Source organism: Physella acuta, unplaced genomic scaffold (genome assembly GCF_028476545.2).
Source record: "Physella acuta isolate Inbredline_101_S28 unplaced genomic scaffold, ASM2847654v3 ptg000878l, whole genome shotgun sequence".
NCBI lineage: Eukaryota > Metazoa > Mollusca > Gastropoda > Physidae > Physella > Physella acuta.
This window is the reverse complement of record NW_026732395.1, coordinates 22,048-35,753: the sequence shown is the minus strand read 5'-3', so window position 1 is coordinate 35,753 and position 13,706 is coordinate 22,048. Positions and strand designations below refer to the sequence as shown.

Genomic DNA, 13,706 nt, shown 5'->3' with positions numbered 1-13,706 from the left:
TGATTGCCAAATTTGGGAAATTAGTTCCTAAATTTGATGAAACAGATTTGGTCGTTTTCTTTAACTCATTTGAGAGTTTAGCGAAGACATGTGAATGGCCCGAAACTTCCATTACTGCTTTATTGAGCTCTGTCCTTACTGGGAAAGCTGCAAAAACATACCAGGCACTCTCTCACGACGTTCAAAATAACTATAGTTTGGTCAAGACTGCCATTTTAAAGGCCTACGCACTGACGCCCGAGGCCTATCGGACAAAATTCCGAACACTCCGCAAGTTACCCACACAATCATATGTGGAATTTCTCTTTGAAAAGGAGAAAATATTCTCAAGGTGGCTACACTCTGAGGAAGTTTCTGAGTTTGAGAAACTCAGGTCACTTATCCTAAGGGAAGAATTCCTATCGTCCCTGCCTGAAGAGATACGACTACACATACTGGATAACAAGATAACTGACATCCAGAAGGCTGCTGAGTCGGCTGACACATATATGTTGGTGCATAAGAAACCACCAGTGTCAGGAAACCGCCTCAACCCCGTGCTTCCCCTTTTTGGCAGCAATCCTCCTGTTGGCCAACATTTGAAGACATCACAGTCCAGAGAGAAACCAAGATCAACTCTCAATCGTCGAGCAGTATGCCAGTTCTGCAAAAGGTCTGGGCATCTTGTCAAGGACTGTTACAAACGTCTTCAATATAACAGAGAGGTGGTGCGTACTTCCGCGCACTATGCTCTATCCCCTCAAGCAGCCAGTTCAACTATGAACTCTAGAATTCAAAAGGACTCTAATCCTAAGTGTCCGCAAGAAGGTAGTCAAGTCTCCACACATTATGTGCAGTCACATTTTGACTGTTCTCGCCACCATCCAGTTTCTTCCGAGTCTACCGATCTCGAGGGATCGAGAAAAGTTGACTTTTCATCTTTTATTGCCGAAGCCATCATTAGCAAACCAGGTGATCCGTTGTCTCAGAAGAATATCACCGTTCTAAGAGACACAGGAGCGTCACAATCACTCCTTTTGAAAAGTTCAATGGACATTACACCTGAGACGAACACCGGAAGGATTTCCATTATCCAGGGAGTGGGGACAAAATCTACTGTCGTCCCTCTACACAAGTTCGCCCTGAAACATCATCTCGTCGAAGGTGAGGTCATTTTAGGTGTGATAGATAGTATTCCTGTCCCAGGAGTACACCTACTTCTAGGGAATGACCTTGCGGGAAGCAAAGTATACCCCTGTACGGTTTCAGACCCTTTGTCAACAGTTCCAGATAATGATTATGAACTGTATCCTGCATGTGCGGTGACAAGAAGCCAGACCAAACAATTGGCTGACACAACGTCTGAACCACACCCGCCATCATCGTCAAGAAATTCGACTCCCAAACTGGAGTCTATGCTTCCAGAAAACACAAGTCTGGGCTTACCCCTGAGGATATCTCAGGAAGACATCATTAAAGCTCAACAAGTCGACGCGGAACTCAAAGCAGCGGTCGAAAAATCTCTATCATCTGACGATGGAGAATATTTCTCCGAGAACGGCCTCTTCTTTCGTCGCGCTATACCAGTGAATGCCTCACCAGCCGAACCATGGTTGGGTAAAAACCAGCTGTGGATCCCTCCACCTTATCGGCATGAAATACTTAAGCTGGCCCATGACCATCCAATGTCAGCGCACCCAGGTGTCACTAAAACGACGGCGAAGATCAAAGAACTGTTCTTTTGGCCCAAAATGAGAAAAGATGTGTCGCGTTACTGTAGAAGTTGCACGAACTGTCAGTTGGCCGGAAAGCCAAACCAGACAATTCCTAAGGCCCCTTTGAGTCCGATTCCTGTATTAGAAGAACCTTTTTCTAAAATCGTCATGGACTGTGTAGGTCCCTTGCCTAAAACCAAGGCGGGCAACGAGTACCTACTTACCTTTATGTGTTCAAGTACCCGTTTTCCCGAGGCGATTCCCTTACGGAACATTAAGGCAAAGACTGTAGTCAGAGCCATGACCCGGTTCTTCACTACCTTTGGATTACCTAGAATCGTGCAAACAGATCAAGGCAGCAACTTCACCAGTCACCATTTTCAGGAAGCGCTAGCCAAGCTAGGCGTTACCCACATCACCAGCTCAGCCTACCACCCTCAGTCTCAAGGCGTACTTGAGCGGTTCCACCAAACCCTCAAAACCATGCTAAGGACATTCGCTAACAGTAACACCCAATGGGATGAGTCTGTTCCTTGGATTATTTTCGCCGCGAGGGACTGTGTCCAGGACTCTTTAGGCTACTCGCCTTTTCAACTTGTGTTTGGACATTCTGTCCGTGGCCCCCTGAAGCTGATACACAAACGTTGGACAGGTACCAGCAATCATCCTGTGGAAAACTTCGACGATTTTCACGTTCGACTGAAAGCCGTGTGCGAAATGGCTCACAAGAACTTAAGAAAGGCCCAAGTGAGAATGAAAGAACTGTATGATAAGAGTTCTTGTAAACGAACATTCAATCCAGGCGACAAAGTTCTTGTGCTAGTGCCTAATCTGAACAATGCGTTATCCCTGAGATATTGTGGACCCTTTACTGTGCATTCAAAATTAAGTGATTTGAACTATGTTGTCAATACGCCCGACAGAAGAAAGAAACAGACAGTGTATCATGTCAACTCACTGAAAAAGTATTATGATAATTGTAACAATTTTCAATCCACAGCTAAAATTACTTTACCTGTATGTTCAAATGTTTCTGATGATGTGATACATGATAAATTGAAACCCCCAAAATTGGTAAATTCTTCCTTTTTAGATAATTTGAATGTCCACCTTATGCATTTGTCCACAGAGGAAAGCCATAGATTGTCTCAGTTATTTGAGACATTTCCCTCTATTTTTGGGGATGTCCCCAAAGAAGCGAAGGTTCCACCTCATGATGTAGACGTTGGTGACGCAAAACCCATTAAACAACACCCCTATAGAGTTAACCCGGAAAAAGCTGCTTTGATAAAAGATGAAATTGATTATATGCTCAAGAATGATATCATTGAGCCCAGTTTCAGCAACTGGAGTTCCCCATGTCTCCTAGTCCCGAAAGACGGTGGATCTTTCAGGTTTGTGACCGACTTTAGGAAGGTGAATGCGCTCACCAAAGCTGATTCCTATCCCTTACCTCGGATAGAGGACGTTATTGATAAAGTTGGTCAGGCTAAGATAATTTCCAAAATTGATTTACTTTCAGGATACTGGCAAATCCCCTTATCTGACCGTGCAAAAGAAATATCTGCTTTTGTAACCCCTAATGGTTTTTATAGATACAAACGCATGCCCTTTGGTATGCGAAATGCTGGTCAAACTTTCCAGAGGGTCATTAACTCTGTCATTGCTGACATAGACCAATGTGAGGCCTACATAGATGATATAGTTGTATTTTTTTATACTTTTGAAGAACATATTGTTCAATTGACAAACCTTTTTAGAAAATTGTCTGAAGTTAATTTTACTGTAAACTTACATAAAAGTGATTTCTGTAAAGCTTCAATTACCTATTTGGGTTATCAAGTGGGAACGAACCAAGTTCGGCCCATTGAAGCTAAAGTAGATGCTATTGTAAGGTTACCACCTCCCAAAAATTGTAAAGAGATCAAAAAGTTCCTTGGGATGGCTGGTTACTATAGGCGGTTCTGTCAAAACTTTTCAGCCATTGCTGAACCTCTTACTGCATTATTGAAAAAGGGTGTTGAGTTTGAATGGTCAGATAAATGTCAAGAAGCTTTTTTAACCATTAAGTCATTTCTATCTAATGCTCCTGTTATGGCTGCACCAAATTTCAGCAAGCCCTTTAAACTTGCCATTGATGCTAGCAACTTAGCCATTGGCTCAGTCCTATTTCAAGAAGACAACATGGGAATTGACCATCCCATTGCCTTTTTTTCCAGGAAGTTAAATGAGAACCAAAAGAATTACTCTACTATTGAAAAAGAGGCTTTAGCTTTGGTTTTGTCATTACAACATTTTGAAGTCTATGTCTCTTCTTCAACCAATCCAGTCAGAGTATTTTCTGACCATGATCCCCTGAAATTTACCTCCAAGTTAGGACAGACAAATCAAAGAATATTGAGATGGTGCTTATATTTCCAAAATTTTAATCTGGAAATTTCACACATTAAGGGTAGTGATAATGTTGTGGCTGATTGTTTGTCAAGGATGTAAAATCTTGTTACACACATTGATCATGTGACATGCTTTGTGGTTCATTAGGACCATAAACAGGTTTTGTTTGAGTGTCACTCATATGAAAATGAGTGGGGTGAGTTTTGAATTTTTTTCAAAATTCCAATCCTGTTGAATATTTTGTTTATTTTCAGGTGAACCTTAATTAAAGGTAGTTTTTGATTATATGTAATCTTTTATAATAATATGTCTCATATGACTCAATTGATATTGTAGCTAGTCATTGAAATAAAGGTCTTACCCTGGCGGGTTTACCACTTTTAATATTCTCATGGAAAAATTGTAATACCCTTTTTTGAGGGATTTTGGTGTATAATTACTTTTTGAAGGGTTTCTCCCCTTTCACCAATTGTAAAAGTTGGAGTTACTTCCCTTTTATGTTCAGGGATATTTTCATCTGGTATTATGATTTTGATTGCCTACATTTGTAAAACATTTTTGTTATTTCATTGCCAGATTGGTTCCTTATGTATGTTTTTGTGGAACCTATCTGTCACTTCCAAAAAGGGAGGGGATGTGACCTACTTAGGTCGAGTCATTTTTATTTTGACATTGTATAATTCCTTATATGGAATGATGGTGTAACACCTGGGGTTTTTCCATTGACTGTTAAGGTGTTTGAGACATAGAAAATTTCCATTAAAATCTGATTGAATGATTCTGATCAGATGATTATCCCAACCAATGGCGACATGAGTTGAGGATAACCTCCCCTGTCACAGAAGTCTATAATTGCACTGCACACTCGCAACACGAGGCAGTTTTTCTTGACCTAAAAGTCTACGAGGCCGTTTTACCTTAGTCAGGCAGCCGTCCATATTGTCCGGCTATAGTCTCTGACCATTTGAACGTGAGAGTACTTAAGACCTGTGTGTGCCTTGCTTTCTTCAGTTGATTTAGTCTTCTAGTTTAATATTACTTGTCGTTAAGTAATTCCTGGAGCTACAGCCGTGTTGTGTGGCCTGTAGCTGTTCTTTAGACAGTGTAGAAATCTGTGATAGTGATTTTTCCTACATTTTGTAAGTTGTGTTTTGATATTTTATACATTAAATATTTTATCTAGTTCATCTTTGTGTTTTGCCACATCTGAGTTCGCTGATTAAAAGGTCGTATGTAGATTGGATGAGTGTTAAATACAATAGTATCACTAGCTTCCCTAGACATTAATTTCGAGCCCTAGTGGGACGTTGTGTTAAGTGTTCATCCACTTAGGCCGTAAGGTATTTGCATATGACCCCAAAAAAAGAATCCGGGGACGTTCTCCTTCTATTTAGCTGATAGATAGGTTAACGTTACACGGGAGCCTATTTGTCGGGAGCCTAAATGACGGGAGCCTATTTATCGGGAGCCTTTATGACAGGGTCCATATGTCGCTTACCATTTTGACGGGGTCAATTTGACGGTGCTCTTATGTCGGGGCCGATTTGTCATTGGCCGTTTTGACGGCGCACGCTTTTAAATACTTCATCTTCAGGACATATATATTCAGTAAACAATTTTGTACATTAATAGCAAGGATTATTACGAAATAATACATCTGTTGCATGTTAATATCAAACAGGATTAGTTCTTTGACAAAACAGACACATCATATGGGTAGTAGTTAAGTCAGTTATTGTGCTTTTAGAAACCCATATCATGTAATATGATCCAGTGAAGATTAGTAAACTAATAATGTAAATACACACAAATACGGATAACTTTTTGTTTAAGTACATATTCACATGCTGAACGCAATATTTAATCGCAATTGATGCGATTCGAAAAGTCTTTTGGGTTTGTTAATCTAGGCATAATATTAGTTAATTTTTATTCACAGTATGGCTAAGTTGTGTTTGAGAAGAGATTGGCTTTAATATAACACAGCGACGTGGCAGTATTAAAGCTATAGTAGTGAAGCAGTGGCGTAGTAAGGGTTGGGATAAAGAAGCTGTCAGGACATAAAGGGTTTTAATAAAAGAGTTGTAATGTGTGAATAAGATGCAATGGCGGGATAATGTATGTAATTTATTGCATAGCAACAGCGTAAAATAAATTAAAATGTATTCTTTGAAGAATATAAAAGAATAAAACACAATGTACATCACAAAACAACTTATCCAACTTATCACACACAAGAACTCAAAATTCAACATAAATTATACACACAACACAAGCAAAAAATAAATATAACAAGAAACGCAACACAAACTGTTTTTGTAATCCTTGTAAACAACAATTATGCATAAGGGAATAATAAACATCTTTAAGACAAACAAATTAAAATTGGGGAAATAGTTACCCTCTTAAGATAGATCAGTTAGGCCTGCAAAAATTATTTTGATTTTTGAATTCTGCAATGGCAATCCTTTCATTATTTTTTAAATTTGAAAACTGATTACAATTTGCAATACTTATAACTAAAATTAGATATAATAGTATAAATGCAAAAACATCAAAGCATAAAGAAAGTTCGTAAAAATAGAATACATGATTTGAAAAACAGAAATTTAAACTAGATCATTTATATTAAAAAAAATACATCAAACCGTTTTTCTCTATTAAGATGATTGTTTAAAATAATAAAAAAAGTCTGAGTTAGATCAGATACACCTCTTTACTGGTAAAAATAAAAACAATTTTCAAAGAACATTACCTGACCATCGTAACTCTTACTAAAACTCCTGGAGGTGCGAAAATGTGTTTATTTTTACGTACATTTATCTAGCTCAACCTCCCTCCCTTCCTATATTCATATTGCATATCTTTTTACACAACCCATCTAAAAATATGTTCATCTATACAAGATGCCTTTATAGTAGATGTACTATATAGGGATGGTAAGTAGGTCAATAAACAGCTATATGGTTCATGCAGGTTTTATTAAGCCGTAGAACTGTTTGGTGACCTACTTACCAGCCCTATAGTTTGACAAGCACATCACCTGCAATTTCACTTCCTGCTAGTATTGATAGAGATAAGCAAAATCGTATTCTACGGAGCTAGCTTTAAAAAAACTTTTATCAACATCTATAGACTTATCTTAAAACACTAACTTAATAAGCCTCTCATATAAAAGATGGATGGCTGAATTGAGTCTGTCTACTCAAAGGATACGCTTGTGGATTAAGTTTATTCTGTGGGTGTTTGTGGTCCATATTCAACAGCAGATTGATATTGTAATGAAAAAGCGACTCGCTCGTACCTTTCGCTGAGTTCGGCGCCGAGAATAAGCCAAAAAGTATACTTGCAAGGAGTCATTATAAAAAATGATATGTAGGGTACATAATATAACAGTTTTAAATTCGTACTTTCAGTTTGGTGAGTCTGTTTACTGTTATTTATTTACTTGAATTAAATAAAAAGAACTTGGTTTTACCTTTTATATAATTAATCTCCTATTAAGGCGCAACTATCCTTAAAATGTTCGTTCCCTCCGCCCCCATCTCCCTCACCGTACGCTACTGTTTGCGAAATGATTCCATCGCAAGTCAATTGTCTAATGAAAGCCTGATCACACGATTTTGGTGTGGTATGCACCACCAAAAAGGTGAAATTGCTTGCGTTTCGAGTTTTAGTTACATTTGTGTCCATATATCTTTGCGATATTGGATTTGTAACATTTCTTCATTTAATAAAATTAAATATTGAGATTGATATGTGTTTGGCTTTACCAGAAAAGAAATCGCAAATTTTGAGCCTACTTAATTCACCTATCGCATTAAATTAGTTTATCCTAATTTAAAATAAAAATTATGCTAGAAAACCTTAGGTGTTTATTGGTTTCCTTATTAATATTGATTCGTGTAAGGGGTCGCGTGACACTTAGCTATTATAAAAGGGGGTCGCCACTGGAAGATATTAGGGAACCTGTGGCGTAGAGTTAGTTTAAAATTTATAAAATCTCTTTCAGATAATGCGGTAACATTAGCCGGATTATGCCATCAGGCCTAGCTAAACAGACCATCGTCAAAAAATTATATATTCACATCACCAGTCTGTCGGTGCACTAAACGTGAGACCACCAAAGTATCAGTGAACATCACTACAAGCATACAAAAATGTTTCTTCGTATTTTAACAACAGTGTTTGCAATCTGTGTATTTCTCGCATGTGGTAAGTTCAAATATTCTCCTGCCTTTCGTATAGGCATATTAGCAAAATACAAGTTAAAATACTTATTATTTTATAGTTTAATTTACAAATAAAATGTCTTAATAGGGATTCTTAGCGACAAAATATTTCTAATTTATTACTACCATACCTTACCTGGATATGTTAAGATGTAAAAGTATGTAACACATATTCTCCACATCAGACTTGAAATAGTTTTCAAAAGGTTCAAATCGTAGTGCAAATTATATGACAATTTTAAAACTAATCGGTTCAGCAGATTTTAGTCAAATTTTGCTGGCAATATTCTACTCCTTGACAGACTGCATAGCTTAGTGTTTTTAAAAGCTCTTCCTAACTGAAGCATATTGGCTTAATCCTATTTTTTCTCATGCGACGCTTGATAGGTTAAACTGTTTGAAAAAAGTAGTTATTTAAATGAAGTTGGTAGCTGAATTAATAGTGACAATATTTTTCATAAAGGGAAGCATGTTGGCTTATACAGTGGCCTCGCTTGGTCAGGTGTCAACCGGTGCGACACCCTCATGGTGTCACCTCCCTCCGTTTTTAGCTCTAAATTTTGCATTAGATGTCACCCCCCCCCCCCCACCAGGAAAATCTTTGAAGTGTTCACATTTAATACTAGTGATGTTCATCTATAGTCGGTTTTTAATACAGCTGGGTTTTCGCTATAGTTTGCGTTTAAGTCATTGTATCTCTCTCCCACCCCTCCAAGTCGCAATGGTCGTTATGTCCTTAAATATTTTTTAACTCTAATTAACCACACATTGAACTGGCAAAAAACATATTAATTCTATATATCTTGCAATTTTTTTTGTCTTGGTGTCACCCCCTAAATGGTGTCACCAGGTGCGGTCCACACCCCCCGCCCCCGCCTCGCGACGCCTATGGGCTTATATCTCTTATGAACCAAAGAATGTGTAAGTAGTTTTTATAAGTTTATCCAATTCTAATGCAGGAGAGATCGTACAAACTGACATGACAACGGTATCACGCGATAGCAGGGCTGTAAGCCAATCATCTAGTTGTGAGTCACAAGTTTGTCAGTCTCTAGAAACGTTGGTGGGAAGTATTGAGTCGAAGGTTAATAACCTTGCAGCCGACGTTCTTTGCATGAATGAGAACCTAAAAGTAATTGATTTCAAGCTTCAGTTGCAACAAGGTAATGAGCAAGTCTGTCAAAACCAGCTTCAGGTACTACAAGGTAATGAGAAACTATATCAAAACAAGCTTCAGGTACTACAAGGTAATGAGCAAGTCTGTCAAAACAAGCTTCAGGTACTACAAGGTAATGAGCAAATGTGTCAAAATAAGCTTCAGGTGCTACAAAGTAATGAACAAGTCTGTCAAAACAAGCTTCAGGCACTACAAAGTAATGATCAAGTCTGTCAAAACAAGTTTCAAGAGCTACAAGGCCAGGTGCTAGTCATGCAAAACAAGTTACAAGAGCTACAAAACAATTTTCAAGATAATCTAAAGGCTACAATGATATCCGTGATGAAGGTAATTATGATACGTTCAAGTATAATCATTTGTAAAATATCATTAAACACATTTAGTTAGATGTTACAGACTGTGGTAGAGCGGTAGACTGCTAACACTAAAGTCTCGATTTAGAATTCGGGTTGAAGTGAATAGATCGTCCCTGAGTCCCCCCAGGGAAAGTAAAGTCGGCTGTGCATAGTGCTCACCACACTGCCCCTTCATTTGCCGAGGTCATAGAAACAGGTAAACTCTACTTCACTTGCCCCATGGACAAGTTCGAAAAAAGAACAAAGCTAGACATTAGTTTATATACTTAGTTGTGTAGCGATTTATTTGTGTTTTAGCATGTAGATTTAGCAACGCAATCTATTATTAGCAGGGAAAGCCGTTGATTTGTCGATAAGGACTTTCTGATTTTATTTATTTATAACATTTTGAAATAATATAATATTTTGAAATAATGTGTACGAGTTGTCGACTTGTAAACAGAACACGGTAGCAATGTGTATTTTATCAAGGTATTCTACAAGGAAGATAAATATTGTTAGCTTTGCATGATTCACGCGAAGTATCTTATGTAATGTAAAGCTGATATTTTAAACTAAATATACTATAGTTTGCTTAGATATGTTTTACATTTGTGACATTTAGACTATCATTTACCACTTGCCTATTTTGTATTTAGATGTTCTTATCGCCAAAATTTCTCACGCTGGAGATGTGTAAAAGAAATCAACAAGCTGCTACGAAATATGTAGCTGTCCTCATTGTGAAAGACGTGGAACAGACCTGGTGTGATACGGTTACTGACGGTGGAGGATGGGTTGTCATTCAGGTTTTCCTGCTGTTATCTATCTATCTATCTCTCTCTTCTATATAAATGTAATTATGCGTTTGTGTGTGTATGTGTGTGTATGTGTCTTTTATACCTTACTCATCCTTTCATTTGATGTTTAGAATAATCTTAACGGTTTTTTTAACGGCTAAGATTCAATATAAAAATATGAAAATGAATGTAAACGATGGTTACAAAACAGCTTTGAGTTTTTAAATATAAGTAAAATTTTATAGCTTGTTATATTTTTAAAAATATTTTAATTTTTTTATTGTTATTACATTCACTTTTTAAATCTATTGGTATCCGTTTATTGGGCGTCCTGCATAGCGAGGAAGGGGTACAACTATATTCAGCGGTAAAACTGCAGCAGACGTAGACGCCGGTACCCCGCCTATTGCGTGACCCATGTGAGCAATATGGCGCCTACGTTCGTTTTTTTTAAAAAGGCTATAGTCTAAAGACACGTATCCCGGCGTCCCGGTAAGGGGGAGAGGAGGGGGGGGGGCAATTAAGCGCCCCGGACTCTCCCGTGAACTCCATGTCGCATACTTTTGCTTTAAAGAGTGCGATAGATTATGGATTATCTGTGTGAGTTTGTATATAGGCCTATGTCCTTTTTGTATTACTACACTAGTCATTTGAACGTGATGAAACTTTGTGGATGAAAATACTTATGGGAAGTTTTATGCTTAGACAAAAATTTAAACCTTTTCTAGCACCGGAATCCGTTTCCGGGGGTCTGTACAAGGTCCTATGCCTCACATACAAGTAGGCACCTCACAATCAGAACAGTACCCAATCTAGCACCAGCAATGTCCCTAAAAACTCCGGTGGGAATTGGTAAAAACTGATATGGGGAATCTTTTTAAGGGAATATTATTGGGGCATGACAATAGCACAATGCTAAGTCTAATTGTTTGCTATTTGTAGCTTGCGCTTCCTTTATTTGACGACAGGTGAAAGTATTTCCATTTGTGATCAATGTTATTATTCTCATTTGCTTTAATTCTGATATCATGTGCATAGTGAACAGCAATACTATAATAGTATGTTCAATGGTATTAAATACTTCAATAAGTCTAATAGTGACACACGAGAAATACAAAAGTAAACTTTTCCGAACGGTTTTCAATTTCAAAACTTTATACAATAATATATAACTCATATGGGATGGCGTGACCCAGCGGTAGAGAGCCAAACTGCTAACTAGAGTCTCGAGTTCGAATCCGTGTTCCAATCAGTGGAACGTCCCTGAGTCCACCCTGCTCTGATGGAAATCCGGAAAAAATGCCGACATCCGAAAGGCTGACAAAACAAAAAAGGTCGACATCAAAAAGGCATTTTGTTCAGAATCTTCTTTATTACAAAAAAGCTTGTTATTAATGCATAGTATTGCACAATAGTGTGGACAGTGTTTCTCCCAGACTTTTTTCTCCGGGGGGCACTTGAAATTTTCGGGGGGATCGGACAAAATTTTCCAGGGGGGGGGGGGGCGGACACTTTTAAAAGTATATATTTTCTATATAAATTCCATTGCGTTCGGGAGGGGGTGTAGACTTTCTCCAGGGGGGCATTGCCCCCCCCCCCCCCCGAAGAGATGCCTGGAAGAAACTCTGAGTGCGGAATAGTAGTATAGGAATACCTACTAATTTCAAACAATTTTAATTAATTTATAAACAATTAATTAGGCATCTAATTAAGCCCAATGTGATGTCATATTGCATTGTCTTTAAGTATTGACTCACGTGCCGAATTTCTGAGAAATCGGTTGGTTAGAAGTGCACGTTTCGATCTTTGGCGACAGACAGACTGACGACATAGTTAGGAAGCAAGAAAAATAGAAGCTTTTAAAAAACGTTTTAATAACAAGTTTTTATATAATTCTGCACTATAAGGAGAAAATAAATGATTTTCTTTAAATATATAATAATACGTTACTACATAAATAACTGTAATGAAAAGCTTACTTTAAAACTAAATATTTCTAATCAAGACATTTACAATAAAGCGTAGAAAATCTGACATAAATTAATTTCAGAGACGTATAAGCGGTGGCGTTGATTTCAACAGAACGTGGAACGAATATAAAGAGGGATTCGGCTCAATATCTGGCGACTTTTGGCTTGGGAACGACTTGATTTCACAGCTGACTATGAAGGTTCGTTACGCAGATATCAGTTTCAATAACTTATTAGAAAAAACAATAATATTTAAGAAAATAAATTCAAAAGCGTAGTTATGTTTTGGTAAAGACTGAAATCATGAATTAGATTCAATTATCTATAATTTGCTTTATATTTTTAAAAATCTTAGCTAAATGTCTAACGATAACTATAACGCAAGGATAATAACGTATAATATTTGCCTTTTCCTCTGCATTCTTAATTCCTTGTTTTAATTCTTTTCTCTAAAAAGGGTTACAATGAACTAAGATTTGACATGAAGTATAAAGGCAAAGATTACTACTCGGTGTACAGCGGTTTTAAGGTAGAAAATGAAGCAGCGCTGTACAAGATGAGATATTCGTTATGCACTGGTGGGAATGTTAAAGATGACTTCTTTCTAAACAGCGCCATGAATTTTTCGACTAAGGACCGAGATAATGATTTGTTTAGTAATTTAAATTGCGCATTATATAATCTTGGTGGCTTTTGGTGGAACGCCTGTGGTGAAGTTAATGTCAATGGCGTTTGGGCGAGCAAAGAATTCGGAAAAGAAATGGGATGGTATAACATTACAGGTCGATATAACTCTCTGGAATTTGTTGAGATGAAAGTTCGTCTTATCTAACCAGACTGAGAGAAAAGTTGGTCTTGTCTATTCTGATTGATTGTTCAGTAAATTTTGATCCTACTAATATGTCGTTCTTTTGTTTGTGTTTTTTTAAAATTAATATTATGCAGTTTATATTTAGTTAGCTCATGCGGCCCTGAGATGTTCTTCTGATATATTAAGGAAACTTACATGCTAAACTATTCAGAGGCGTTGCGAGGGCGGGACGGGGGAGCGGGCCGCACCGGGTGACACGATTTAATATTAATATTTTTAGTACTGCCCATTGT

General features: G+C 37.6%; 1 protein-coding gene across 1 annotated transcript; it reads left to right on the top strand.

The window, feature by feature from the left end:
- The first annotated feature begins 9,296 nt into the window (after positions 1-9,296).
- LOC131952600 (fibrinogen-like protein A) lies at positions 9,297-13,486 on the top strand. The gene is made up of 4 exons (XM_059315345.1): positions 9,297-9,824; positions 10,492-10,641; positions 12,683-12,802; positions 13,060-13,486. The coding sequence occupies exons 1-4, from the start codon at positions 9,300-9,302 to the stop codon at positions 13,432-13,434; spliced, it is 1,170 nt and encodes a 389-aa protein (XP_059171328.1). The 5' UTR covers positions 9,297-9,299; the 3' UTR covers positions 13,435-13,486.
- Positions 13,487-13,706: the final 220 nt, after the last annotated feature.

Bases quoted from the DNA above. Each gene is read 5' to 3' on its own strand.
- LOC131952600 (XM_059315345.1), top strand. From the start codon at position 9,300: ATGACAACGGTATCACGCGATAGCAGGGCTGTAAGCCAATCATCTAGT. The intron at 10,642-12,682 runs GTTTTCCTGCTG...AATTAATTTCAG, and splicing joins GAGGATGGGTTGTCATTCAG to AGACGTATAAGCGGTGGCGT. The intron at 12,803-13,059 runs GTTCGTTACGCA...TTCTCTAAAAAG, and splicing joins TTTCACAGCTGACTATGAAG to GGTTACAATGAACTAAGATT.